The sequence below is a fragment of the Aureobasidium melanogenum genome (genome assembly GCF_000721775.1).
Source record: "Aureobasidium melanogenum CBS 110374 unplaced genomic scaffold scaffold_6, whole genome shotgun sequence".
Classification (NCBI taxonomy): Eukaryota; Fungi; Ascomycota; class Dothideomycetes; order Dothideales; family Saccotheciaceae; genus Aureobasidium; species Aureobasidium melanogenum.
The window spans coordinates 344746-372511 of NW_024470058.1; the positions used below are offsets into that span (position 1 = coordinate 344746).

At 50.6% G+C, this 27766-nt stretch overlaps 12 protein-coding genes across 12 annotated transcripts; 8 read left to right on the forward strand and 4 right to left on the reverse strand.

Moving 5' to 3' along the window:
• Nucleotides 1–2399: 2399 nt before the first annotated feature.
• On the reverse strand, nucleotides 2400–3155 carry M437DRAFT_64735 (uncharacterized protein; the record flags this gene model as incomplete). Its single annotated transcript, XM_041024468.1, has 1 exon — nucleotides 2400–3155. One exon carries the CDS (start codon nucleotides 3153–3155, stop codon nucleotides 2400–2402), a length of 756 nt encoding a protein of 251 aa, XP_040881200.1.
• A 1470-nt stretch (nucleotides 3156–4625) lies between these two features.
• M437DRAFT_74017 (uncharacterized protein) lies at nucleotides 4626–5504 on the forward strand (the record flags this gene model as incomplete). Its single annotated transcript, XM_041026161.1, has 2 exons — nucleotides 4626–4659; nucleotides 4837–5504. 2 exons carry the CDS (start codon nucleotides 4626–4628, stop codon nucleotides 5502–5504), a joined length of 702 nt encoding a protein of 233 aa, XP_040881201.1.
• A 96-nt stretch (nucleotides 5505–5600) lies between these two features.
• On the reverse strand, nucleotides 5601–5981 carry M437DRAFT_74042 (uncharacterized protein; the record flags this gene model as incomplete). The annotated part of the gene is made up of 1 exon (XM_041026166.1): nucleotides 5601–5981. The coding sequence occupies one exon, from the start codon at nucleotides 5979–5981 to the stop codon at nucleotides 5601–5603; it is 381 nt and encodes a 126-aa protein (XP_040881202.1).
• An 893-nt stretch (nucleotides 5982–6874) lies between these two features.
• M437DRAFT_45466 (kinase-like protein) lies at nucleotides 6875–8241 on the forward strand (the record flags this gene model as incomplete). Its single annotated transcript, XM_041021087.1, has 2 exons — nucleotides 6875–7305; nucleotides 7359–8241. The coding sequence occupies 2 exons, from the start codon at nucleotides 6875–6877 to the stop codon at nucleotides 8239–8241; spliced, it is 1314 nt and encodes a 437-aa protein (XP_040881203.1).
• Nucleotides 8242–13165: 4924 nt separating this feature from the next.
• Nucleotides 13166–14407, forward strand: M437DRAFT_45115 (Pkinase-domain-containing protein; the record flags this gene model as incomplete). The annotated part of the gene is made up of 1 exon (XM_041021025.1): nucleotides 13166–14407. The coding sequence occupies one exon, from the start codon at nucleotides 13166–13168 to the stop codon at nucleotides 14405–14407; it is 1242 nt and encodes a 413-aa protein (XP_040881204.1).
• Nucleotides 14408–16387: 1980 nt separating this feature from the next.
• M437DRAFT_45189 (uncharacterized protein) lies at nucleotides 16388–17762 on the forward strand (the record flags this gene model as incomplete). Its single annotated transcript, XM_041021035.1, has 2 exons — nucleotides 16388–17550; nucleotides 17597–17762. 2 exons carry the CDS (start codon nucleotides 16388–16390, stop codon nucleotides 17760–17762), a joined length of 1329 nt encoding a protein of 442 aa, XP_040881205.1.
• A 48-nt stretch (nucleotides 17763–17810) lies between these two features.
• Nucleotides 17811–18647, reverse strand: M437DRAFT_45299 (ESCRT-2 complex; the record flags this gene model as incomplete). The annotated part of the gene is made up of 2 exons (XM_041021066.1): nucleotides 17811–18126; nucleotides 18175–18647. The coding sequence occupies 2 exons, from the start codon at nucleotides 18645–18647 to the stop codon at nucleotides 17811–17813; spliced, it is 789 nt and encodes a 262-aa protein (XP_040881206.1).
• A 253-nt stretch (nucleotides 18648–18900) lies between these two features.
• On the forward strand, nucleotides 18901–20212 carry M437DRAFT_44828 (60S ribosomal protein L7; the record flags this gene model as incomplete). Its single annotated transcript, XM_041020975.1, is given in 4 exon segments — nucleotides 18901–18923; nucleotides 19241–19349; nucleotides 19531–20079; nucleotides 20096–20212. 4 exon segments carry the CDS (start codon nucleotides 18901–18903, stop codon nucleotides 20210–20212), a joined length of 798 nt encoding a protein of 265 aa, XP_040881207.1.
• Nucleotides 20213–20655: 443 nt separating this feature from the next.
• Nucleotides 20656–22428, forward strand: M437DRAFT_44705 (ferric reductase-like transmembrane component; the record flags this gene model as incomplete). The annotated part of the gene is made up of 1 exon (XM_041020949.1): nucleotides 20656–22428. One exon carries the CDS (start codon nucleotides 20656–20658, stop codon nucleotides 22426–22428), a length of 1773 nt encoding a protein of 590 aa, XP_040881208.1.
• Nucleotides 22429–22919: 491 nt separating this feature from the next.
• M437DRAFT_44760 (NAD(P)-binding protein) lies at nucleotides 22920–24215 on the forward strand (the record flags this gene model as incomplete). The annotated part of the gene is made up of 4 exons (XM_041020965.1): nucleotides 22920–22973; nucleotides 23027–23440; nucleotides 23490–23957; nucleotides 24015–24215. 4 exons carry the CDS (start codon nucleotides 22920–22922, stop codon nucleotides 24213–24215), a joined length of 1137 nt encoding a protein of 378 aa, XP_040881209.1.
• A 212-nt stretch (nucleotides 24216–24427) lies between these two features.
• Nucleotides 24428–26369, reverse strand: M437DRAFT_45487 (Prephenate dehydrogenase; the record flags this gene model as incomplete). Its single annotated transcript, XM_041021090.1, has 6 exons — nucleotides 24428–24598; nucleotides 24676–24807; nucleotides 24865–25622; nucleotides 25686–25797; nucleotides 25868–25928; nucleotides 26287–26369. 6 exons carry the CDS (start codon nucleotides 26367–26369, stop codon nucleotides 24428–24430), a joined length of 1317 nt encoding a protein of 438 aa, XP_040881210.1.
• Nucleotides 26370–26698: 329 nt separating this feature from the next.
• On the forward strand, nucleotides 26699–27480 carry M437DRAFT_74043 (uncharacterized protein; the record flags this gene model as incomplete). The annotated part of the gene is made up of 3 exons (XM_041026167.1): nucleotides 26699–26838; nucleotides 27109–27269; nucleotides 27329–27480. 3 exons carry the CDS (start codon nucleotides 26699–26701, stop codon nucleotides 27478–27480), a joined length of 453 nt encoding a protein of 150 aa, XP_040881211.1.
• Between the last annotated feature and the right edge of the window lie 286 nt (nucleotides 27481–27766).

Consider the following 27766-nt stretch of genomic DNA (forward strand, 5'->3'; position numbering starts at 1 on the left):
CACTGGATACAGAGACTCTTTGCAAGGTGACTCGTATGAAAGCAGTCTGTCTACGTGTCGTTAGTCATAAGGATAGAAAAGCATGACAGCATACCTTAGCTTGGTAAGCTTTTCTCTGGTCACCCATGAGGTCAAAGCAGGCCATGCCATGGCCGAGTTATTTGAGATTCGTTCCTGTGACAAGCTGGATCCAGACAACTACAATCACTAGAAGCTCAAAGTTGGCGAGGCCACGCCTGCTGATGTATACTATTTATAGGCGGCCTTACAATCCTGCCTCTTCGATGTTCGTATATTTCACCCCGGCTTGTCGAACCAGGCTAAAGCAGAGTTCAACAACAAATTCAATGACCCCAAGGATACCCTCAAATGTCTGATCATGATGTACGTTGTTGGCACCATCGATCTGAACCTGCACCAGGCTTGCAATCGCGTTTTGGTTGTGTTGATCGTTCGCTCCTTTGCTCGGGAAGAGCAGCTGTGCGGACGAGCATTGAGGGAGATCACATCTGAGTTATCCCACGTAAGATACAACATTGACACAGATCGTATCAAGATTTCCACTGATGGTTAATCATCTGTTGAAGTTGAACTCTCATGATTAGCTCCGAGGATTTCCTGGGGGTCGATGAAGTGACCATCCAGTTGGCTGCCAACGCACACGATGCTGAGATCAAAAAACTGATCGTCAACCTCTTAATGCGCAGCAGCCGGAAGTCAACCAGATGCGCAATAGCTCCGAAGGGCAGGAACTATCATCTGACGTCGCCGCGTATTCCGCCATCGAAGAAGGACAAGAGCAGAGCTTCAGAGGAAGCAATGTAAGCTGGCCCAGAAGTTATTATCAACCTCAGACGCGGAGGCACAAAGGTCCAGGTTGAGATGGAGCTGTGCAACATCTGCGAGACTACATTCCCGCCGATGATCAGTGTGTCTGCAACAAGTGTGGTAGTCTTGAGCACCCAAGCTGCCAGGGTCTTGACGAGCCAGCAGTAGACCTTGTTTGCGAACGCTGCATCGAGCAAGGCAAGATCGGTGACATCAACGACCTTTGCAATTGAGGAGGGCAAGGCCTGGGTAGTGCCTTGGTAAAGAATTCACAATTGTAGTAGGAGTCGTCAGGGCTGCGGACTGGCAGGATATCATATGATACCAAACGATATGCTCCAAGTCAAAGATCTTATTCTCTTCGGGCCGGGTCCGGACGTCAAGAAAGGGTGCGATATCTGCAATGCTTGTGCAACTTGGTTCCTATTGAAGGAACGATGCTAGTATATTCGATCGTTGCTTTATCTGAGCCAGGAGTATTGTGGGTTGCGGGTGTTTTTATATCCTTGGCTTTTGGTTTAGAATGCTTGGTGGTCTTCTGATTTGAACTGTCATTGGACTTCTCCTTGCGTTTTTGTGTCTCACGCTTGCTTCAAGCCCTAAAGTGCTCGGTAAATTTGTAGTTGTATGTAACCTACTTGTCAACAAGGGAACAGTTACACTTCTCATTGCAATCATCAAGTGTGTAAGCTGGAAAGTATGGCACTAGCGATTTGTTACCTTTCGCTTTGTTCTTGAGAAAGGTCGAGGATCCAAAGAAAGAAATTGCAATGATGACAGCATGAGCAAACCGAAAAGCAGAACTATCTATAACAGATTCTTGTGGCTCATTCTTGATAGCATGGATGGATGAGTTGCAGTAAAAGGTCAGGAGTCCTAGGGGTTGTCTTGCTGTGGACAAATGACGCAATCAATAGTCGAGTGAGTAAAGTCCTGGGCATGCTAAGCGGCTGTAAATCGTAATGCAATCAACGCTGCTAGTGCAGGCAATGCGATTTTGAGAAGTCTTCTAGTAAAGATGGCAGTATCGCCAGCAGCAAGGGAGTCGAAGACTTTGATTGTACCGTCAGAGTGGATCTCAAAGGTGATTCAGTGGGCGCAGTTAGGATTGAGTGCAAATACGACAGTGCTGGCGCATTCTGTCAATGTGGAGCATGGCCATTAGACTTCTGGTTGAGGCTTTGCAGACTTATAGAGTGCGCTAACGGTAGCAAGAAGATGAGCGGTCATGCGTTGGATGATACCATGCCATTGTAAGGCAAATCGCTGAGCATAATCGTTAAAAAGGCACTCTGGCTTCGAAGAGGCAACATAAACGATATCAACACATCCCCAGAAGACATAAGGCTCCATAAAGGATGTTGTGCTTTGGGGATTGGCTTGGACGGCGATTTTCGCGAATTCATTGATGAGCTCATCAGAGTACCAGGCGTGGCCCTGTAGTGTCTGTATATTCCGAGCAATCAAATATAGTGTTTGTGGTAGTGTACTGAAGGGATTTGCAGAAGAGTACAAACACGGTCGACAAGGCGTGCAACCGTTCCATTCATTTCTGCCTTTGTTTTCTGTCCTCATCCTTTAGCGTAGTCTGACTTCAACTCGTACTTGGAAGAGAAAGTATCCAAAGCAGATGTTTTGTATGGTTTCATAACGAGATTCTGATCTTGTGCGATCAAGCAGGTTGGTGAGCAACTACCAGACGCCGAGCCTGGAAGTTCGTCTACTTGTTGCACGGCAGCTTGAGCTTCATCAAGGATAGACCCAGAAGTGTCATGTAAGAGTTGAAGCTCGATTGTAGGTGTGCAGCTTGGGTAACAGCAAGCCAGATAATACTCGGTAGCAGATTGGAAGCATGGGGAATCGTATGTGTGCATTGGTTTTGGTGGAGATGGATAAGTATACAAACTAGAGCATGGCGCAACAGACTCGGCAGTAGCAGGAGGAAGGTTGAGAAACTGCAAAGCTGAAGGGTTGACAAATGAAGCTGGACTAGCTGTCAGAGCAACTGTAGGAGACTGCTGCGGCGACGTTGCAGCAATTGTAGAAGACTGACTCGGCGCCGTCGTAGCAATTGTAAAAGCCTGGTCTGGGCAGGGATAGACCCGCCATGCCGACTTGGAAAACTTGCGCTGAAGTCTAAGCAAAGATAGACTCGGCGCTGGAAGCTTGAGAGGCCGGTGCTGGTGTCTGAACAGAGGCTGGCACGGCTCTGGTGACTTGGGAGACTGTCGCCGAAGTCTGAACAGAGGCTGGTTCGGCGCTGGCGAATCCATATCCCTTTCTGCTACGTAAGCATTCACGACTGAGATCTTCCTCCCTTTCTGCATACATGCTTAGTATCAATTCAGATGTCACGTCTTGCTGGATAAGGTGACAGGTAGCAAAGAGCTTGTCTCATATCAAAGCGAATTGATTCGACGTTCTTGGAAGTAAGACATAAGAAGCAGGCAAGTAGAGAGTCGTTGCATGGCTTCAAACAAAGGTCATGCCTTCTGGACCATGCCAATCGGCCAATCGGTCGCGACCTTTCTGACGTTTTTTCTCGGCAATCCTCGTTGTCGACACTGCGAGCATTTCCCTGACGTTGGTCTGTCTGGTGTAATGGTTGTTCTAGCTCAGCTCTGACAGTACAGTCGAGGCTGCTTGGAGTTTGAGGTGCGGACCATAGTGAAGGCTAGATCCTAGAAAGAAGAAAAGGCCATCAAAATCAGGGGCGTGAGCAAGACTCAAGTGGAGAAGAGATGAATCGCATTTGTAAGTGGCGATAGAAATTGATCTTTACCTACTTGATCATCCTTGATCTATCAGGTATTCTCGAGTTGATCTAACATAGAACATGAGGATCTGCTTTGGTCTGCTTCGTTATCAGATGCTTGAGAGTGTCAGCCTGCTGGAGAGACGTTTACTCTGCGCCAGGGTCACTCTTTGCTGTGCGGGTAACCCTGTTCGTCGTAACCACTCGGTCTCTCCCACTGTATCATGCCTGGAGACGTGCTTGAAGGATGTGATGAGATCTCATATGTGTATATGTCGAGTATTGCGAGGTTGGAAGAGTGCTGAGAGTATGGTTGTGCTCGTATTGCTCGACTTTGACGGATACTTGTCGTTCTTGTAGGGCTTTGATGACAAACCCATCGAGGTCCTGACCACTTTGCACCCGAAAGGTTTATATACTTAACGAACAGTCGTTGGCGCATGCAAAAACGAGCACTACGTGCTTCAAGTGACAGCTGAAATGTATATAGCCCGCAAACAAACAACATCAGCAATGAAAATGTACTACGGTTGGGATGGTGAAAGTGGTGTGATCGAGTTGGAGTTGATCTCAAGCTTGCACTTCCAACGTCTGAGCGGCCTGCACAACATTTGATGTCAACAACGCACACAAATGGGACATAACAGCGGCGAGAATGCATCGATTCCATGAAGCTCGACAGAGTAGAAAAGACTCAAAATCCAGAATAGGTCGGCGGATCGGATCAGAGTGGTAGCTATGGTTCCCATGAACCAAAGAACCGGGCAGTAGCGCCGATCACTTTCCTACCGCGGCAACGAAGCATGACGTTTAGGGTCGTACCTGCCTCTCCACATCTGCTTCGTCGCGCTGGTGGACCTCGACCTCCAAGTCTGACCAACCTCACTTCCCGACATTGCAACGCGTCGCTTGCTCTCTTCATTGTACCTTTTTCAGAATCGCTTAGCTTACGCGATCGCATTGATATTCTACACGAAGTCTTCTGCTCTCATCGTTGATACATCTCACAACCTGCTCTCATAGCATCCCATATACCGTAACCATGAGCGACAAGGAAATCAAGGAAGGAGACCAGGGTAAGTGACTTGTTCATACCCATTGGCGCAAGTTTGGTGCGGTCTTGAGGCCAGACATCCGATAACGCGCGATTTTCTACGCGATAATACCTGCTTCAGCGTGTCGGTTCATGCTGGCGCGTCAATACTTCAAGTCTTCATCCTCTTTTCGTGTCAATGCTGATCAAGACATAACAGTCTCATGGCAATGGTCTGGTAGCCGCCCCGGAGGCAAGGTCGCAGAAATTGAGAAAGAAGGAGAGCTCTCGATCGAAACCAAGAACGGCAATACTGTCAAAAAGAATGCAGATCCCGAAGACCCTGCTGTCAAGATCTCTCGCTCAGGAAACGATGTGGTAAAGAGGGCCCATGAGCTTGACGTTGAAAAGGAGGGCGACAAGCACAAGGAGGACCAGGGCGAGGAGAAGACGGTGACTAAGGAGGACGAGAAGAAGGATGACGAGGCCAAGAAGGATGGCGAGGCGGACGGAGAAAAAGAGGATAAGAAGGACAAGGAGGAGGAGAAGGAGAAGAAGGAAGAGGAGAAGGAGAAGAAGGACGAGGAGAAGGAGAAGAAAGAAGAGGAGAAGGAGGAGAAGAAGGCATCGGATGAGAAGAAGGAAGATGATGAAGCAAAGACTGGCGACAAGCGCGAGGCCGAGGATGATGACGAACACGAGGACGAGGAGCCGTCAAAGAAGCAGCAGAAGACGGATGAGGCAGGCGAGGAGAATGGCGAGAAGAAGAAGCGTGGTCGCCCGGCCAAGAATGGAAACGAGGCCTCATCCAAGCCCAAGAAGGAGCCAAAGAAGGCGGCGACCGAGTCAGGAGAGCCCAGACGCTCAAGCAGACTCAATTCTTCTTAATTGGTGAAGGACTGCGAGAAGACGAGGGAAGGGTCGAAAGGATAAGAGGATTATTGGTAGCTTTTGTATGAAGGATTATTATGACGGAAGACATTGTTAGGAAGTGGCGACTCTGGCTTGAATTTCCTTGAGGATAGCTTCCTTCTTCTCCCTCATGTGAGTTTTGCGGTGTTCCCAGTAAAAGTAGGTGATGATGGGAGCAGTGACGACCAAGCCTCCCAATAGAGACAGATAGAAGGCGCCACTGTAGCCGTCTTGCATTTTACGCGGACGTTGTTGTTGTTGGGGAATGGGAATGACATTTGGGTCAGCAGTAGGTCGAGATTGAGTTGTGGGCGTAGCGACAGGCGCAGTAGAGACAGGAGTTGCAGGAGCAGGTCGAGGGGTGGATGGCGAAGAGGATGGCTGGTCGGCCATGAAGCGGCGACTGACCAGAGACGAGCAGCGTGGCACAAGACGAGCACGGGAGGCGAGCATTGTGAGAAGCGAAGTCGTCGTAGAAGGATGCAGAGGCGATTGTCTAAGTCCAAGGCAGTTGCGACCAAAAAAAGTTGGTGATTGCTCACTTCCATCATGGCTATCAAAAGCACGGACCTCTGACGAGAGAGAGCGTGTATCAATCTCGCACGTCTTGAATGCGCCTGCCCTGCTTTTCTCTGCTCCCATACACACAAGCCATCACGAACTACACCAGGCGATTCAGCATGGGCTACAGTTCGGCATCTGAGGGCGAGATTGTCCAAGACAAGGCAACTAGATCGCGACCTCCCCCACCCAGTGACCACGCCATTGACCGCAGAAGCAGACCTCGATCGCCCTCATCGAGGTACAACCAGAGACCTCGTCCAGACCACCGCTACACTCACCAAGACTCGAACAAGCGCCCCTACTCCCGCAGAGATGACTACCACCACCACGACCGCCATTCGTACGACCGTCACTCGACACACGACCGCCACAATCAAGAGCCTCCCGAGAAGCGCCAGCGTTCTAACAAGAGCCCTTCACCCGTCCAAAGAGCCTCGATACAGGAACAGCCTGCTCCTGCAGTTGCCGACATACCTGAGGAGCCCCCCGTCGATGAAGCCAAGTTGATTGAAGAACGCCGCAAGCGACGTGAGGCTCTGCGCGCAAAGCATCGAGCCCAACCACAGCCTCTGCTCCAACAAGCCTTGCACGTCGCCACTACTTCCGAATCTGACTCTGTCATGGCATCTCCTGCCGCCTCAGTGCCCTCGTCTCCTGCTGGTCCTGCCTCTCCTGCTTCCTTCTCTATCACAAACGACCAAGATCTCGCAAACCCTGTCAATGCTGACCCCGACTCTCCTGCTGCCTTCCAAGGTCCCTCGGCTGCTGACTACGATCCAACCATGGATATGCAGGAAGACAGGCTCAACGCTCATCTAGCAGCCGCTGTTGACCATGGAGCTAAGGACCAAGATCGCAACTCTGAAAGCACCAAGATCGCTCCGTCACAGCCTGCTCAACCCAAGGATTTGGACATGTTCGCAGAAGATGATGATGACGATATGTTTGCTCCTGAGCCTGCTTCTGGTCCCAAGAAGGACGATGGCACCCAAGCAGTACGCATTCCTGAGGCAAAGCAACTCGATCGCAGTCTGCTCGACGACTGGGACGACCCGGAAGGTTACTACCGCATTATCCTTGGTGAACTTCTCGACGATCGCTACCATGTCCAGACCAACCTAGGCAAGGGTGTGTTTTCTGCCGTCGTTCGTGCCCTTGATACCACCACTAATCGCACTGTCGCCATCAAAATCATCCGCACACAGGAGTCCATGTAAGCTGCTCTTCTAGACCTGTTCAGACCCAGTAACAACTAACTCTTCCTAGGTACAAAGCCGGCATGAAGGAGATTGAGATTCTGCAAAAACTCGCCGAAGCAGACCCTGAGGACAAGAAGCACATCATCCGTCTCGAGCGCCATTTCGAACACAAGGGCCACCTTTGCATGGTCTTCGAGAACCTAAGTATCAACCTTCGTGAAGTCCTGAAGAAATTCGGTCGTGACATAGGCATCAACATTATAGCTGTGCGCCAGTACGCTCTGCAGATGTTCCTTGGCCTTACTCTGCTCAAAAAGTGCGAGATTCTACACGCTGATCTCAAGCCTGACAATGTTCTTGTCAATGAGAAGCGCAATCAGCTTAAAATTGCGGATTTGGGCTCCGCCATGTCCGCTGATGAAAACGATGTTACTGATGCCCTCGTCTCACGCTTCTACCGCGCTCCAGAAATTATGCTCGGCATCAAGCATGACTATGCCATCGACATGTGGAGTATTGGCTGCACACTTTTCGAGTTGTACACTGGCAAGATTTGCTTCACTGGCGCAACCAACAATCAGATGCTGAAGGGCATTCTAGAATGTCGCGGCAAGATCCCAAATCGCATGCTCAAGAGATCCGAATTCTGGCCACAACACTTTGAACCTGATGGTACGTTCTTGAGCCAGGAGATTGACAACGTCACTCGTCGAGAGGTGGTACGTCGCATGAACATTACTAGAACCGTTCCTGCCAAGGAGCTCAAAGCACGATTGTTTGCTAGTTCTAAGGGGTTGAGCCCTGCTGATGCCAAAGAGCTCAATCTCTTTGCTGACCTGCTGGACAAGTGTCTTGCTGTCGACCCTGTGAGAAGGATCACACCTACTGATGCTCTAAAACATCCGTTCATATCACGCCCAGGACCCGTTCCTCCTCATAACATCAGATAAGACAACTAGTATATCAGCATTTTCGCTATGTATGGACGAGACAACAAGGAAGAGAAGTAATAGCCGTCGTCGATCTTCGGTATTGTTTTGATCGCATTTCTTCAAAGACATGCCTCAGAAACAGAACGATCCAGTGGGATCAGCATCTTGAACGCTTACATTGCCAAGATATTGCTGTCTTAAGGCCAGCAACGACAATAGTATCCTTACACTAACGAGCGAGCGACTCACCGCGTTGCTTACCTTGTTGTTGCTCACCGCTATCCTCTGCAGGGGACAATTCCGTCTTCTCCATCGATCCCATAAGCCGGCTATTGATATTAGGCACGGTCGCATGCTTGAAGCAATCTATCATTCAAGAAGTAGACATGTAAACGAGGAGAAAGCACGGCCAAGCCCTATTCGGACATGATGGCACGTCTCAAATTTTGTCTCAGTGGGGGCCTGCTTTGATGTCGATGTCCTTACGGCATCGACATCCGGACTATAATAATCAGTTTAAGTTCAGTCAGCAACGTGGAAATGAAGTAGAACAACAATATACAGATATTAGGACAGAGTGTCCATTGCGGCCGTATTGCACCTCGTGTTCGACCGATCTTCTGGAAAAGCCGTTCGATAAATTGCTGTTGCCGCACGTGTGCTCCGAGACATCTATACCGACTCAGGTCGGACTTTGGCGGTGTGATGGAGCGATGAAACAACGTTGTTGTCCAATAAACAATCCCTCTCTCTACCTTGCTACGATTAGGGCTTGTGGTGTTTTCAGGATTGCTGGTGCTTTCAGGATTGTGATGTTTTGAGTAATTTGCACAGCACAACCACCACCATGAGCGCACTGATGGTTCGTCCAACGGCCGCTTGGTGAGTTTTGGTAGGATGTTGTTGTCCTCACGATGCGGCTCAAACAAGCTCTTGTGGCAGTACAGCAACCGAACAGGCTGTTAAGATTGGAGACATGGTATTCCCAATGTCTTTGGTGGACAACGCCTTGGTGCTTGCTGGTCCTCTGCTTTCGGTGTGTTCATGGCCCTCTGTACGCGAGCGTTTCTATGAAAATGTACGACACTATTCACCAGGGAAGAAACCGTCTTCGGAGATCGACCCCTTTATTCCCAGACACTGTCTTGAGAACACGTACTCTTTTGGGGATCCTTACACAGTAGACGTTTAATGCCAAGGAGTGAGAGGGAGAAACATACATCTTTCTCATCCACGGAGCTGTCCGAGTTGAGCGGTGTTGCACGATGAGCGTGTGGGTCAATGTCAGCATCAGCGCCATCGCCATGGCTGACGGAGGTCGAGCCCGTTGTCTACATCTCCCTAGTGATGTGTGGTACGAGTATACACAGCTGTGGGCAGAGGATCTGTATGCAAGATCGTTCCAAGGGGGCGCTGCCTCGCACGAGAATCATAGCAACGGTCGCAATCGATAGTGTCATTCGTCTCCTTCCACGGCACTTGACGGTCCCGTAGCGACGAACGACGGGTTCTTGTAGGCACTGCCGTTTGAAAGAGAACGGTGGGAAGGTGGAGTAGATGGTTGGCAGAGTCGCAACTCGGATGGGTGTAGACGTTACAATCGCGATAACTGGAAAGCTTGGGCACACGGAGTAGAGCAACGGCTGGAGGACGAGGGCAAGAAGCAGCGAGGCATGGTAATCAAAGAGAAACAAGAGACATGAAACGGGACGTTTGGTATATTCGACTGTTGACATGTTTTGGAGAGGAAGCAAATGTTGCTTGTTGACTTATGGATCCCATATTAGCCGTTGAGCACGAGGATGTTTCGACATATTGGTGTCTGATAGGCTGTCTCTGATGTATGGAACTTCGATATCATGACTACAAGATCCATTGCGACGACTGTTGGAATGTAAGATGATCTTCTTCAATTACAACCGATTCATTGAAACGAGTATGAGACAAGGAGAGGGAAGGGAAAGTGAGTTGGCAAGACTGTGCGACTACTGCACACGGTAACCGAGGCCTTCGCAAATCCAAAGACGCTGCTGTACATCCTGAACGTCAAGCATCGAGAGTCGTTGATCGACCTGAAAGCCACCTCAGCAAAGAGACTGTCGGTATGGCCAGCGCGCCTGTGGGCTGACGGTTCAAGCAAGTGTACTACCAACGTCGAGACACTGTTGATTGGACAAGTGGACATTGCGGCTTGGGATCTTCGAACCGTTGCTCGAGCTGTGCTCTTAGCTCAACGGCCGATGAAAAGGGGTTGAAGGATGTGCATCGTGCACAAGGGAGCGGTGTAAGCGTTGGCATGCTCGAACAACTCAAAAGGTTATGGAGGGCAAGAAAGCTGGGCGACGGGCGTAGGATCGACCAGCGGGCAACCAAAACTATCGCCCAAAGCAGCACTAGCGTCAAACATCGTTCGATGTGTTCTTTCCGCTCACTTCGCCAACACTCGAGTTTCAAAGGCTCCAAAATTGAGATTGCCATGACTTTTCGCGATATAATTTGCAAAGCCGTGCCAACCGATGCGCCCATACAATAGTAGTCGTGAGATGCATGAATAGTGCCGTGGCTATCTTTTGATTTTCGAGGTACCGAAGATGCACCTGCAGAAAGACAGCTTGCTTCAGATGATACAGACCGACGACGATTGTCGTTGAATATGCCTGCAGCACGCCCAAGACGACACAAATCGTTATCAAATGGGGATGTGCTTCATGTTGGTAAGCAAGAATGCGCCTACACCCGTCACAGTCACGGGATGAGTGAGTTCATTATGCGTGCTTATCGTCAAGCATCCCGAATCCTACTCCCACGTAGCGCATCGGTCTGCTTGCAGCAGTACCAGAGAGCAACCGCAGTCATGGTCCCAGCCAGGCACGGGCTGTCATCGGTTGTCGCGGAAGAGACTCACGGTCGTCATGCGCGTATCGTAACTAGACATCGACGACGCGTATGGATAGGCAGGGGACTTGCTGCAAGTAGACTGGCTTCATCGTGAAAGTGGAGGATAGGGTGCTTGCATTTCTCTGCACCGTCCACATCTTCTTTTTTCCTTCCTTCTGCGATGTTGAGTCATTCGTATGCGGTCTGGGAGTCTGGATTCTCCTAGAAGCGCCTTGCCAACCCTTGACTTTTTCGGTCCCATCTCCTCATCTTGTGCCCATGACGTTCTAGTGGACACACAGTGCATGCAATCCGCGGGCTGGCCAGGGGGGCTGATGGTCGATCCTGCGTAGCAAAGGAGTGGCAGAAACCAACAGCTTGCGTTACTCGTGTGGCAGGCAGGGTCATCTCGTACAGTACATGTTTCGTGGCAGGACCAACAACAGGTCGATTTTTTTCTGGCTGCCTGAAGTCTGTTCACGTTCGCATCTTGGCTTTCCAGAGGCGCAAGGCTGATCGTACACGTAACACAAAAAAATTTGCTTCCCAATATGGCTGCCATGGCAAATTTCAGCAAATGAGAATGAACGCTTGCAATCAAAGGATCTGCTTTTTCTCTTTCTTGCTTGGGCGCCATGGCGCCTGACTCCTGTGTCGACCAGAACCGGGAGAGCCAATTTCCCTCAACCAATAGGCATCGTCGAGGTTCTTGAAACTTGCAACCTGTCAAGATTCCAATCGGCGGCTCGCGGCTCCTAACCATGAACCCAAGGAAGCCGGACCAAGCGTCAAGCCCTTTTCGCAGCCCAAATCTTCGAGAACGTCAAATCTTGGAAGGATGATCGACAGTGGCCATGTGTTATACCACGCACTACCGTACACACTATCTCTTTTGCAAGCGAATAGGCTTAGATAGTTCTGCCACACCCGGCGGCCACGAGACCGAGCATCGAGAAAATCAGAAAGCAAGGTTGGGGATGGTTGCAAGCAGAAAATTGGCGTGGCACATTCCCATGGATGGGATTATTGATAGACATCAAGCATATCAGGCAAGTTTGGCGAAACGACACGCAGGCTGCAATGCTGTGGGCGCTTGCAAAGAACAAACCACTTGCACAGCAATGTAAATCATCCTGAGACGAAGTCATGGCTTGGTCATTCCTCAATCACGAGTGGGCGGCAAATGGGCGCTGACCACAGAGCGAAACGATGCTGCAGGCTGCACAGCGGTGTCAAGGAAAATCCCAGCAGCAGATCTGACGCCTCCATCGAACCGTGTGTCGCATGGGCGAGGGATGTTGCTGCTTGTCCCTTGGTGCTGGTCCTTCTGCAGCCGCACAGGAGTGGCATGACGACCACTCTTTGTCCATCCTTGCCACACCCAGCCGTCGGGCCAATAAAGCACAAGGTCGCATGCGGCAAGGTGGCCAAGTGCCACCTCCCCACCGACGCTGCAAGCTTTCCCGAGACGCCTTTGCTTTTGCGCGCTTGTGCATGCCCTCTGTGGACCCACCATTCCAACGACTCAGAAATAGGCACACGTTGCGCCACACAGCTAGTGGCCGGTGCACTAGTCAGTAAGCGCGGGCGTGGGTGACAGGCTTTGAGCACCGCTAACGATCACCCAAGATGCTTCGCGTCAGGGACAGAGCTGTTTGGCCCCGCCAGAAAAAGCCCATCGAACACTCTATGCCACACGAAGCATGTCTTTGCTTTCGAGCTACTTTTAACTAGACTCTGCCGGGACCGTTTGTTCGTCATATCACCCGCCTGAGCCACCTTCTCCCGTCAATACATACATACACCCTCCTGTTCGTCGTACACGAGCGGTACTACTACTATTCATCTATCCCGATCAACTTTTCTTTTTCTGCCGAGCACATCCACTCATTCATATACCTTCCTTATCCACCTCCTCGACAAGACAGAAGTTACTTGGGTGGTTGCTTGCATTGAGCTTTCATAACAACCAATCCGGACCATACTAGGAGTTTTTTTTTGATTTTATGCTGGCTTGATCTTTGTTCTTACCCCAGAACAAGCATCTCACAACCTCACCTCCAAGATGATTCCTACTCCTCCTCCTTCTCCCAGATCATGTGGTGCTTGCGCCCCCGAGGACCGTCTTGGCCAAGTCCTTGCTGGATGCATCCAATTAACTGAAGTCCTTGGTGTTGGTGCCTATGGAGTTGTCTACCGAGCATTCGATCTCCGTACAGGAGTCCAGTATGCAGTAAAGGCTCTTAACAAGGTTGGCCTTGAACCTAGACAAAGATCCTTCCAGGAAAGAGAAATCCAACTGCACCACCAAGTAAGCCAACATCCCAACATTGTCTCCTTGGTCAAAGTCTTGGATTCCACCGACTGCACCTTTGTTGTCATGGAATTCTGCCCCGAAGGTGATCTCTTCTCAAGAATCACTGAACAGGGCTTCTACATTGGTCAGGATGCCTTGGCCAAGAATGCATTCCTTCAAATCCTTGAAGCTGTAGAGTTCTGTCATTCAGTTGGTATCTACCACAGAGACTTGAAGCCCGAGAACATTTTGGTTTCTTCCGATGGTATTACCTTGAAGCTCGCCGACTTTGGTCTCGCCACACAGGATTACTACACCTCGGACTTTGGCTGTGGATCAACCTTCTACATGTCCCCTGAGTGCCAGCAATCAAACTCACGCCCCAATGCTTGCTACGCCTCTGCTCCCAATGATATTTGGTCCCTTGGTGTTATCCTGGTCAACCTGACCTGTGGCCGCAACCCCTGGAAGCGGGCTTCCATGGATGACTCTACTTTCCGCGCCTACATGAAGGATCGCAGCTTCCTCAAGTCCATCCTCCCTCTTTCGGATGATCTTGATCACATCTTGAGAAGAGTCTTCGACCTCAACCCTGCTCAGAGAATGACACTTGCCGAACTCAAGCAAGCCATTCTTCTCTGCCCAAAGCTGACCAGCGAGCCTGCTTCTCCTATGCCCATGCCCTCGCCTGCCTATGCTGCTGCCGATGCTGCCAGAGACGTTGCTTACCTGGCATCGGGCCACCTCATGGAGCCCATCCCACCCATGTCTCAGCTGCCTGCATCGAACCTCCAGTACTCTCAAGCCTCAACGGCCGTGGCACACTTCGATCAGCTTCCAGCTTCCAGAACACCACCTATGCCTTCGCCGGAGCCTCAGAAGGCCAACGGCCCCTTCGCCTTCTTCACCAATGGTCAATGCACTCCTCAAGCATACATTGCTCCATGGTACAGCCAGTTCATGGCAACTCTTCCAAAGCACGCTTCAATCTTCCCGACGCGTGTCTTCTAAATCCTTTTCCGATTCTCTTCGCCTGTCTATATTCACCACTTTCGACATTTAACATACCAAAAAGCACAATCACGAGACAACGACGCAGATAACGCCACACATTACGACCTGCTCACATATGGGCTGATTTCTTTTTCATCGCGATGATACGATCAACGTTTTTCTTCATCTTCCAAACATACTTTGTAAATATACCGGTTCAGGCTGTGGCCTAGATTCTTGATGGCGTTTCATTTCCGCACTTATATACCACAATTGTTTTTGGCATACATGGTCAACGGAGGATATGCATCACAATCGGCGTTTTGTTTTCTAGAAGATACCTTATCACAAGCCAACGAGCTATGTGTCGTTGTACAAAATAACATCATTCTTGTCACTCCTTCACTTCACTCTCCTATGACTCTTCACCTGTGACTTGTGCTTAGGATGACACTTTTCTCTGCAGCTGAACAGTGTAGTTGGAAGTGCAGCCTTGATCCCAATCCGCCGTGGTGCATCGACGAGAAGTGCGCAAGCAGCACAGCAGACATGCAATCACACGGATGCAGCCACCCAGCCAATTGGCGCCACGATATACAGTGCGTTGCCATGCATCGCCAACTGCGCCTCGCGTCACACATATTTGACACGTACAGGAAATGCACGTTTCTGATGGCTCTCGCTTGGTCACAACTGTTTTGCGAAGGTTTACAAGCACAGTTTGTTCAAGTCTACAAGTATTCGCGAGAGTGTTGGCCACGATTGGATAACTCGAGCCGTGCCTTCGCATCAAAAGAGGTCACGTACGAAGAAGATTTTGGTTAGACAGTTGTAGTTCCCTGCCTATTGGCGTGAGGTACCGACTTATGCACGCATGGCAATTGGTGAAGGTTGCGAGGTGGCTGGTTAAGCGCTGCTAGTCCGCCCATAGATTATGTACGTCCTCGAGAACCGATCCTGCCGCTCAGGATTCTGGTGGATTTTTATCCTCCTTGATTTTCTTTTGTGCTGACGGTGAAGATTTCTTGTTAGTGGCTTCAGTATATTTTTCTCGGCAAGATGACCGAGCCGACATGTGTGCTCGCTGCTCAGATTCTGTCACAATTTCTCGATCGTAGAATGCAATCATCTTGCCGTCCATCACATCATTTCGCTTCTTGGACTTGCAAGCCACTAATCAATTTGATAGTAAATGTTTATTGCTGAAGCGAACAACCAATTACTGCGTACTGTAGATGCCGTTGAGACTGATCTCCACAAGACAACAAAGATGACTATTCCACCTGTATTGCCCTAGGCATGGCATCTTCGATGCTTAGATATCCCTGTATGTTCAGCTGCGGAATGTTGCGAGCAAAGTTGGCATTGTACAATGTCATGGATCGAGATCGGTGTCGGAGAGAGTTCCAGCTGACTTCAAGGATCCAGCCCTCTACCTTGGTACTGGTCCCCAACTCCGCTGTGGTTACAGAACTGTGTCACGGACTCAAGGTGCAGAGGTTCCTGATGCGTGAAACGCAGACCTGCGACAAACCGAAACAGAGGATTTCGCGAGGCCGTGCAACTCAGGACTTCACCATCCTGTCAGAGATGCTTTCCAGCTTCGTGGACCATGGTAGTGCATTGCGACACCTTTGACCGTTCGTCACGGACAGATCAGCACTCTGAAGCAGCACGCAACCGAGATTTTGCTAAAATTGGCCAGGATGATGTGCAAGGCTTTTATCATCAAGACACTACTTTCTCAATTGCATCGAGCAGACTGTGCAAATTCTCGTTCTCTAGCAGCAGCGGAAGCACCGGCAAGTGTAGGGGGAGGAAGTTGACACCAGCCCGCGTTCCTCTGTTATGATTCCAGGTTTATGTGACGTTAGGAAGGCGCAATCAACCGGTTGCCCAGTGGCTATCCCGACTTGTCGTATTCAGATCATCGTCAGCTTGCAGTATCAACAACACATGTTTTTCTCATAGCTTGTGTGTGTGTATCACGCCAAATAAATGGCGCCTGTGCAAGCAAATCGCAATAGACAATTTACAGACGACCGGGAGCCCCTTCGCAACAATGACGCCCTGCAACTTATTGACTCGAAAGTCAGAGGTCCATTCAGCTTCTTGAACCCAACACAAGCAAGCTACAAACACAAGATACACATATCGCCCAGTCGCGCCCATCATCGAAGCGCCTCGACGCCTCTCAGCACCACGGCATCCGCCTTGTCAACTGACGCTTCCACACAACCCGCCGCGAATGTCGAGTACAAATGGACAGCTCGAGACAATCGTAAAGGTCGACACACTCTCGTCATAAAGGATCCTTCTGTAGAACATCCAGAGGCAAATGTCACTGCGCCACGAAGCACTGCTCACTGGAGATCTGTTCTGCATACGATATGGTTGATGCTAACGTTCTACCCTGTGTGGGATATATCGTGGTGCGTGGCTTACATCTTCACCCTCGGAAGTGTTCTCTGGGTGATCAACGCGTTCTTTGCCTTCCTTCCTTTGATTCGACCTTCATCAGAGTTCCACAATGAAGTTCTCGACGGCGGGGGCATCACCGCTTTCATAGGAGCCACCATTTTTGAAGTCGGAAGTATACTTCTGATGTTGGAAGCCATCAATGAAAATCGAGAAGGCTGCTTTGGGTTTGCAGTAGAGTCAGTGTATGAGCACCACCTCAGTAGGATGGAGGCTGGCAATGGCAGTGGCTTAAAAATCGTGCCTAGAGATGACGCTTGCACCCACCATCACCGTAACAAAGCCAACTTGGTGGGCAAACCACACCAGATCCCGCTCGAAACACCCGTCTTCGACTCAGAAAAGCAACAGCCTGCCAAGACTGACTCGTGGGATTGGTGGCCTTCTTGGAGCGACCTCAAAAGTCACTACTTCCATGAGCTTGGGTTCATCGCTAGCCTGAGCCAGTTGCTAGGTGCCACAGTTTTCTGGATAAGTGGGTTTACAGCCCTTCCAGGAATTCTCAATGTTCTCTCGCCCGGCTTGAGCGACGGGATCTACTGGACGCCTCAGGTCGTCGGTGGTACTGGCTTCATCGTGTCAGGGTGGCTGTTCATGATCGAGACCCAGAAGCATTGGTGGCAGCCTGCTCCAAGAGTCTTGGGATGGCACATTGGTCTCTGGAATTTCATAGGTGGCATTGGGTAAGGGCTTTCCGGTTCTTTTTCGAGTTCGCGCTGACTGTTACAGTTTCACGCTGTGCCCCGCTTTTGGTTACGACCCCAGCAGTTGGGCGCAATATCAGGCATCATGTTCGACCTTCTGGGGGTCGTGGGCGTTCTTGATCGGCAGTGTAATCCAGTTGTACGAGTCTCTTGAAAAGACGCCTGTCAGGAAGGAAGGCTCTGCATCATAAGCAACAAACATTGTCAGCCGTGCTGAAGGGACCCTGATGACGAGTGGCTCAATCACCACCGATTTCATGCATTAGTGCTGGACTCCAGTATTCCTTCTCGTCTGCTTGAGCATCTACCCATACCAGAGAGTCGGCGACAAGGTCGTCAATAACAGCAACAGCTCGTGCACGCTCCCAGCCTAGGTTGAGTTGAAGCATGGAAACAGTCACATAGCCAAGTACTTGTATAGCCTCAAGAACAGTTGACTGATCGGTGTTGAGTTCCTTTGGAACGGATCGAATCATTTGCTTTGAACCGATCTTCATGACAGTGAAACCAGAACCAAGGGGTTCCAGTGACTTGACGGCGCGAAGGATATCATCGCTGGAGATAGTCAGTCGAGAACGTTTGATAAAGTGCATATCTACATACTCAGACACTTCAAGTCCTCCGCCAATGCCTCGTCCTTTCTCTACACGTTTTCGTACTTGAGGCACTTCGATCATGCCGCCATTTTCTGAACGAGTTTCGCGACAAACTTCGACGACTCTGACAGCGAGCTCGAAGTAGAAGTCGTTGACGCTGCCTCCAAGCATCTGCGACCAAAAGCTTCCGCCTTCATTCTTATTACCTTTGGAGGTCTTGTGGTTTGAGCTAGCAAGTGGGTCGACTCCGATAGCATTACACATGCGGGCAAATTCGGCCCTGAAAGTTGGGTTCGAACGGATTTCAGCGCCATGAGTGACAGAGAATGAATGAAGAGCAGCTTGGAAGACTGAGAGTTGGTTTGCCAGAGAGTCGGCGTGTGCAGAACGTAAAGCAGCGCCATGAGAGGCGTAGTGATCTGAAGTGAGGGCGTTGCGTGAAAAGGCCGAAAGCCCGACTCCTTTTCTGTTACTCGCCATGATTGAGAAAGCGAGATTGTTACTGAATCGATCTAACACAGGAACTACTCTGACATGCGAGTGATGGCGTCCCGAATGTCGTTGGCAGCCAGAGTGATGATGCCAAGATTTGAGGGTGCAAGGTTAGCGCGGCGCTAGCTCGGGAACAACCGTCGACGCACGAAAAGTCCTTCGATGCAAATCCGAAGTGGATTTTCTTTCTTCAGCAGCGACCTGACAAGCCGACGACCTCGCCATCCAACAACCAGTCAAGATGCCTTCCCAAACCGTCAAGACGTACGTGGATTGATTGTTCCTGCTCTGCGCGGAGAAATGCAGACACAGTCGGTTCACTCGCTGGAGCGCTGCGAAATACCAGCGCTACCTCGATACTTTTGAAGCCGACCGTAGTCCTCTGGCCGTCAACCGTCTTTGCACGTCTGGCGCCTTAGAATGTACGGTCGAGGTCCTTGGTCGCAATTCATTGCGAACCGGTCTTCCCAGACCCCATGGACCCGTCGAGTTCACACCCAGTAGAGAATGCCGCTGTGCTGCAGTTCTCCGCTACGAGGCACTCCCTCAATGCAACCTTGTGTTCTGACATTCTCCCGCAGCTCGGTCCCCACCAAGCAGGACATTGTTCCTGAGACTCTTCTCAAGAAGAGAAAGTCCCAGGAGAAGGAGCGCGAGGCCCGCACCGCTGAGCTCCAGAAGAAGCGCGCTGTAAGTTACACCGCCGCCACGAAAGAGCAGGATGTCGTCTACATGATGCACAACAACCACACCTCGACTAGACCTTCGGGTCGGTGTTGTCGAAATTAACCATCTTTCGGGTCTGATCGACACACATCCTGTTCACTGGCACACACAACAACCGGCCAACCTTTACTGACAACAATTCAAGGCCAACAAGGAGAAGCGCCAGGTCATCTTCAAGCGCGCCGAGTCCTACATCAAGGAGTACCGCGATGCTGAGCGCGAGAAGATCCGTCTCCAGCGTGTCGCCAAGCAGGAGGGTTCTTTCTACGTTCCCGCCCAGGCCAAGCTTGCCTTTGTTGTCCGCATCAAGGGTATCAACAAGATTGACCCCAAGAAGCGCAAGACCCTCCAGCTCCTCCGTCTTCTCCAGATCAACAACGGTGTCTTCGTCCGTCTGACCAAGGCCACCATTGAGATGCTCAAGATCGTCGAGCCCTTCGTTGCCTGGGGTTACCCCAACCTCAAGACTGTCCGTGAGCTCGTCTACAAGCGTGGTTACGGTAAGGTCAACAAGCAGCGCATCGCTCTTTCCGACAACGCCATCGTTGAGGAGAACCTCGGCCAGTACGGCATTGTCTGCATGGAGGACCTGATCCACGAGATCTACACCGTTGGCCCCAACTTCAAGCAGGCCTCCAACTTCCTCTGGCCCTTCAAGCTCTCCAACCCTCTCGGTGGCTTCCACAAGCGCAAGGTATGTCTATCATTAGCATTATCCTCTTCCACAAACCAAACTAACTTCCCCTTTGTTCAACCACTTCATTGAGGGTGGTGACCTCGGCAACCGCGAGGAGCAGATCTCTGCCCTCGTTGCCCGCATGAACTAAGCGTTCGCTTGACAACAAAACTGGTTGATTTTTGGGTGGAGCAAGGCGCAAACGGAAAGGCATTGTAATGGATTCTTATGACACCCCACGGGCACTGCATCACAGGTAGAATGCAGCTCATGGCAAAAGCTCTCAAAACGTTCAATGTCTTTTCCCACCAAATTCGCTTGACTCTTTGTTTGATTGTGACTTGACCTATGATGTAAATCTGTGTATTAGTCTTGTCAAGCCTGTGTTTCACAAGATTTTACTTCGAGCCTGCAGCACACGGCAGCAGTCTTTCTGCGCTGGTCAGACCCTGTCCAAATGCACGTGATATCATATCCATCTCCGCTTATCACTTCTATGATATCAGTGCAGGTATTCTACCGACCTTCATTTTGTGTTCCATCTCTATCATGACTGAAACATCTGGCATCGATGTTGGGGACATCCTTCGTCTCATGCTTCGCGCGAGAGCGTCAGACACTGTCGATACACTGAGCAACTTGGATGACAGCAACGAACGCCGACGAAAGGCCATTGAAAGCATATTGTTCTCGCGCAGGTTTATCCTTTTTTACAATCTCGTACTGGCAGGACTACTGGCTTGTTTCACGGTTTGGCATTGGGGACGTAGGATCGGTAGACTTCGACGTAGACGTGCCTTCTCTCGTTCGCCACACAACCGGTCCGCAGTTCATTCAAATCAGACTCGCAAGGATGATAATGAAGGCGAAACGACACCACTCCTCAACCAGGGGAAAGCCCATGTTTCCCCCTCTAGGACTGCCTCGGTGATTGCTCAAGTCAAGGCCTGGCTCATGTACCAGCCATCTGACCTACCATACGTCCACAAAGTCTTTCCTTCGAATGCCACCACGATCGGCATCTTGCTTCTACTTGGCATCAACCTGTTCTTTCTGCTCTACAAAGCCGAGCTTTCGGTAGCTACCGCATTTGTCTTCGCCGATCGAGCTGGCTTGCTCTTTGTGGCCAACCTACCACTATTGTATCTTCTTGCAGCGAAGAATCAGCCACTAAAGATAATTACCGATGCCTCATACGAGGGTTTGAATATCATACATCGTCGACTAGGCGAATGGATGTGTTTACTTGCACTCTTGCACGCCGGCAGCATGACCTTGGTCTGGTATACAACACTTTCTACTCGTCTGAGCTTCTCGAGGTTCCTTGCCTTGCCTATCATTTGGCTCGGACTCCTCGCATTTTTCTCCTACGAGACGCTGTATTTTTCATCGCTCGGCTCTTTCAGACAAAGAAGCTACGAGATATTCCTTGGACTTCATGTTGTCCTTCAAGTCGCTGCGCTGGTTTTCTTATGGTTCCATCACCACAACAGCCAGCCTTACGTCTTGGTAGCTGTGTGCATCTTTGCAATCGACCGCCTGGTCTTCAGATTGATCCTCAAGTCAAAGATAATCAAAGCCGACCTTTCCGTCATGCAAGATGGAGAAACCGTGATGTTAAGCTCAAATTGGCAATTACCTCGATCTTCCTGGTGGAGATCTTTTGGCATCAAGGATGGTTGGAGGCCAGCCGAACATGTCTTCCTGACAGTACCAGCCTTATCGCACAAGCACTTGGTCCAAGCACATCCATTCACTATCGCCTCCGCCGCTCCAACCAGTGCTGACTCACATGCCTGGCTCAATTTCCTGATTCGAGCTCAGGATGGCTTCTCCCGAGATCTCCTTCGCTACGCACAGCTCCACAGCTCTGTGAACATCAGAGTAGATGGACCTTACGGGTCGTCACACGCTCTGGATATGCTCCATGACAAGGATGTCGCCGTCGTGGTGGCTGGTGGTTCAGGTATCGCTGTAGCATTCCCTCTCGTCTGGAGTCTGCTTAGAGCATCAAAGCAAGATCCAGAGCTGGCAAGCAACAGACAGTCCAGGTCTCGAGTAACCTTGATCTGGGTGGTGCACGATCAAGAGCATGTTGATTGGATTCCCCAAGACAGGCTCGATGAGCTACGCGAACTTGGTTGCAAAATCATGATACCTCCGCCAACACGCAAAGCAGGAAGACCTGATCTCCCACACCTTGTCGAAACTGCAGTGAATGCATGGAATGATGAGGTTGAAGATCCTAGTGTTGGTGTAGTCGTGGCAGGACCAGACGGCATGAATAGAAGCTGCAGGAATGCATGTGCGAACCTTGTGAGTCAAGGTGCTCGATTGGAGGTCTCGGTGGAGAAATTCGGTTGGTGACCTGGCATTTGTGGTGCCTCAAGGACAAGGAGCCTCATGTTGTGTTGACAGCTATGATAATGAACATCTCTCAGCGGACAACAGAGTTCTGCACTCATTCCTGATGTCGTGCAATGTTGTCTACTCGGCCCGCATTTGCAGTCCTCAAACCTCTCCCGCCCTGGTGCAATATGCCATTTCTACCCACCGGAAATCTACAGCACGTGAACCGGTTTGACCATTGCGGACAAGGTTGGAGAAGTTGCCGTTCCAGTGTCGATCACATTATTTGACGGCATTGAAGTGGTTGCAGGCTTGCAGCAGGTGGAAGTTTTAGTGATGGAGTTCTCACCGAACGTGTTTGATGGCTAAATATGAAGTGGGGCATGGCATTTTGCCCCGCCATGGTTACATCATCCTCTTCGATATATCAACACCAACAGCCTCGTGGCTCGTCCATCAATTTCTTTCTCGCGTTTTCAAAGAACTGTCGCAAAAGTACACTCGCAAACATGTCCAAATTCACGCTACGCTGGGGTATTCTCGCAACAGGAGGTATCGCCGAGGTGGGTGGAATGAAGACTCATTGACCATTGGCAAAGACTGACATGTTTCACAGAGTTTCTCGAGAGACCTGACTGTCAACCCCGAAACTCGCAACGTCAAGGATATCCAGCATGAGATTGTTGCCGCAGCCAGCTCCAGCAGTGCCGACCGCGCCAGCGAATTCCTGAAGAAGGTTGGCGCTCCGTCTTCAGCAAAGGGTTATGGATCATATGAAGAGCTGGTTGCCGACAAGAATGTCGATATCATCTATGTCGCCACACCTCACTCGCACCACTACCAGAATGCCATGCTCTGTCTCGAGGCTGGCAAGAATGTCCTCTGTGAGAAGGCCTTTACTGTCAATGCTGCTCAGGCAAAGAAGCTGGCAGAAAAGGCAAAGGAGAAGAACTTGTTCCTGATGGAGGCTGTGTGGACAAGATACTTCCCTCTGTCAATCTATGTTCGCGATGTCATTACTTCCGGCAAGGTACGTGTATCGAATTCAATGTGTCGAACGAGATCGCTGACTTGCGTAGATTGGAAAAGTCCACCGTACCTTTGCCGATCTCTCCATTGGCGCTCAGCCCGAGGAAGCCTTCGACAACTCGCACCGCATGGTCAACCCCGACTTGGCCGGAGGTGCCCTTCTCGATCTCGGCATCTATGCCTTGACCTGGGTCTTCCAAACCCTCTACCACACTCAACCCGAGTCCGCACGCAAGGCTCCCACTGTTGTCTCTTCGCTCAAGAAGTACCCCACTGGTGCCGACGAGATGACCACTATGCTGCTCACATTCCCCCGCTCTCAAGAGCTCGGCGGTGACGCTCATGGTATTGCCACCACCGCTATGCGCACAACTCCCGACCCAGACGGCAAAGGCAGCGCTGGCCCAGCCATCCGCGTCCAAGGCGACAAGGGCGAAGTCCAAGTCTTCCACCCAGCCTTCCGCCCCACAAAGACCAAGCTCGTCCTCTCCGACGGCACTGTAGAAGAGAACGAATTCGTTCAACCCGGTCCTGGCAAGGGCTCTGGCTTCTACAATGGCTTTGGCGGTGACAAGAACCCTGAGGGCGAGGGTCACGGTATGTTCTGGGAGGCTGATGAGTGTGCGTTTGCCATCAAGGAAGGTAGAAAGGAGGGCAAGTACGAGGGCTTGCAGGAGAGTATCGTGATCATGGAGGTTATGGATGAAGTGCGCAAGCAGAACGGCATGACCTACCCTGAGAAGATTGAGACGACCAAATACCCTACTCAGCTGTAAGGTTGAGGGGTTGGTCTTAACCAAATTACGAATATGTACGAACTTATCGAGAAAATGTTTTTGTCTCTATTCTGCTCCTTGGCCATTCATCAAAGTTCTCAGTGCTTGCCGTTGGGAAAGCGTAGAAAAAAGAGAACCATAATTTCAGTTCTGCCTCCTCATCTCTTCTACTTGCCCATGCTCTCCTTCGGTTGCCTCTCATCGGGTATACATCAGTTGCCCTGATTGCCCTTTCTCTGTTTAAGACTCTCCTCGATAGTCTTGATCATCTCGTTGCCTACACGAGTAGCTTCAGGGAAGCGAGGAGCAAAGTAAGACTGAATCTTTTCGAATTTGCTGCGGTAGCCGTCCATGTTACCAAACGAGACACGTTCGGACCAGTCCTGTTTGTGAATGTGTAAGTATAGAGCTTGGATACAAGATGAAGACGAATAGGTGAAAAGGGAAAGGGGGTGCTTACTCTAGCAGCGAACGTGAATTCGAGATCATCGTGACGGAAGGTGTTGTCGTTGATTGCGGTATCGATGACTTCTTCCAACAACTCTTCATTGCGGAAGAGGTATTCTGTGATACCGAGCCAAAGACGGAAGAGCTATGTCATGTTTTAGTCAGTCTTTTCTTCTCGTGCAAGTGCCAGGATCTTTCTTACTGGTGTCGAGCAAATCATATGGTCATAAGGCACAATACCCAGCTTCCACCAACAATCCACCATTGCCAGAAGACTCAAGTGGTTGTTCTTGAGACGCTCGCTGGCAGCAGGTTTCTCTCCCAGACTGAACTGATCCAGCAGCTCGTCTTGCAACAACAATTCATGTCCCTTGCTGCCGTCTGCATTGCCAAACACAGCTTTACGGGCACATTCGATGCGCTCTCTCAACTCTTGCTTATGGCCTCCTAGCATCAGTTTGAACAAGTCGGTTACGGATTCAGCGTATTGCTTGATCTGGCGTTTGGCAGCTGGGTTGAGGATTGCTAGCCCAGCGTAAACGTGCCATTTGTTGGCGTAGATGCGGAGGGTGATGTTGATCTTTACGTTTTCGATGCCGCCGACGTAGCGTGGCATTTCCCAGGGGAACTGGTTGTTGGCTGCCCATGCGGTACCCATGGATAGGAATGCGGCATGAGTGACGGCTTGTGTGTCTGCAGTGATTCTGTCGTGGGCTTCGGCTGTGAGTTTGACGTGCTTGCTCTCAAAGCAAGATAGGATCTTTGACACGAGATTGTAGCTGGCATCTGAGGCACGGTGTTGGATCAGAACCAGAGGTTGGCCTTTGGGATTCACGCCGGGACCGTGCAGGGAGTGACAAGAGACAATCTCGACATCGGAGGGAAGGTGTTTCTCGAAAGCTGCCATCTCTGGAGCCTTGCAGGAGGTCTGGCCGCCAACGATGGCGCCCATCTTGGTAGCTGTGAGCCAAGCATGTCAGTATGGACGACAGGCATGAGTTCGGCGTAAGATATGTGACAAACATGGACCATAGGCGGCGACGACAGCATCAATGTTCTTTGCTTCAACAGAGTAGATGATATAGTCACTGCTACGCGAGACGTGGTGGCCGTTCTTGAAAACCGTTACGTTTTCCTGCTGAAAGCCTCAGCAAGATGTTGTGTATTACACGGGCTATATACAGTATAGGCAAGGTAGTTCGTACGCTGTCCTTGAATTCTTCAACCAACAAATCATACTTGTCTGGAAGGTCACAGGCGTGTACTCTGGAAGAGTAGCATGTCAGTCTGTGTCTGACAGGATTGTCACGGATTACGAGAAGAAACTGTTGATCCAAAGTCAGCGGCTGGCTTGAAGAGAACATCTCAAGTGTGAAGAACAGTGGATGTGTGAAGCGTTTCAGACAAAATTAATAAGGTAGCTGAGATTTTACATCATTGACGACTGCCAGATCCTGCCACCGGAACGGTGACAGGGTGTCCAACAGCCATACTCGAGCCAAATGCACTCAAGTCATCATTGCAACGCGGGGGTGGATGGATGTGAAAGGGTGAGGGGAGAGAAGAGAAACGTACCATAGTCAAAAGTCACACAAAGATCGTGGTGTTGCGCGCAAAAGCATACCTCCATCCGGCCTCACTGAGCCGGCGAGCGTACATCTTTCCCATGTCGCCCATGCCGATCAAGCCCACCACTGCTTCACCCATATTTGCGATTGTCGAATTGTGTCAACTGTGAGATGCTGTCCAGCTCTTGAGTATTAAGCGGTTCTTGTGCGCGCACAGAAGAAGCAATTGATGTCGCAAATGTCGAGCAGGCGTGAAGTGATGGGAAGAAAACAGAAGGTTCAGCGTCGCAAGAAAATAAATAGAGAGGGAGCTGCGACTCCGCAAGCTTTGATCGGAAACTGCCGTGTTGGAAGTTCGCTTTGCTTGGCAGACCCACGGCCCAAATTCTGCGTCGCAGCGCCGGACAGACTTCTCTCTCTTTGTTCGTCCCAGTCCACATTCTCGTCGACCCACTAACATCAGCAACAATGGCACCCAAGGCTAAGCCCGCTCGCGCCCAGGAGAACGTCCAGCTCGGTCCTCAGACCCGTGAGGGTGAGCTCGTTTTCGGCGTTGCTCGCATCTTCGCTTCCTTCAACGACACCTTCGTCCACGTTACCGATCTTTCGTAGGTGCTTCCCTGAACCGCATCTGCTCTCAATGCGCTCGCTCCGACGGACTTGGGGCGTTTCTCTTCTCGGACCATTGCGACTTCTCTCTTCACCAGTCGGGAGCTGCTCGACATATGCGCCGAGCACAAGACCACGGACAGAAAGAAGAAAAATGCTGGAACAAGAAGAGAAACACACAAGACGCCAGAACGAGCAGCGCAAGTGGGGACAGATGCATATACAACTGACGTGAGAGAGATCAAAGGCTAATTCTGGGTGATTTCCAGCGGCCGTGAGACCATCTCCCGTGTCACTGGTGGTATGAAGGTCAAGGCCGACCGTGACGAGTCCTCCCCCTACGCCGCCATGTTGGCTGCCCAGGACGTCGCCGCCCGCTGCAAGGAGCTCGGCATCACTGCCCTCCACGTCAAGATCCGTGCCACTGGTGGTATGTTTTGACTCCTTTCGCTTCTTCTACGACTCCATCATCTAACACATTGTTCACAGGTAACGGCACCAAGACCCCCGGTCCCGGTGCTCAGTCCGCTCTCCGTGCCCTCGCCCGTGCCGGCATGAAGATTGGCCGTATCGAGGATGTTACCCCCACTCCTTCCGACTCTACCCGCAGAAAGGGTGGTCGCCGTGGTCGTCGTCTGTAGATTGTTGGCGGTCTTGTTCTGTCAGCATCTGCTCTCGATGTTCAAAAGACAATGGTTCATGGCGAAATGTGGCACTGTCGCGCAGAACGGCTTTATCGCCTGGTCTGCAATATATTGCGCTTAGCTCTTGTCTTCTGAAAATATGGAGATACCAAAACATTCAAAAAGTTTTTACGACCCCAAATTACTTTCGTCTTGTGATTTTTGCTCTGTGAACTGCTTGATCGTTTTCGCTGCCCTCTAGTGCCGTCATTGGACACGGATTGGTATGAGGATTGGTATGAGG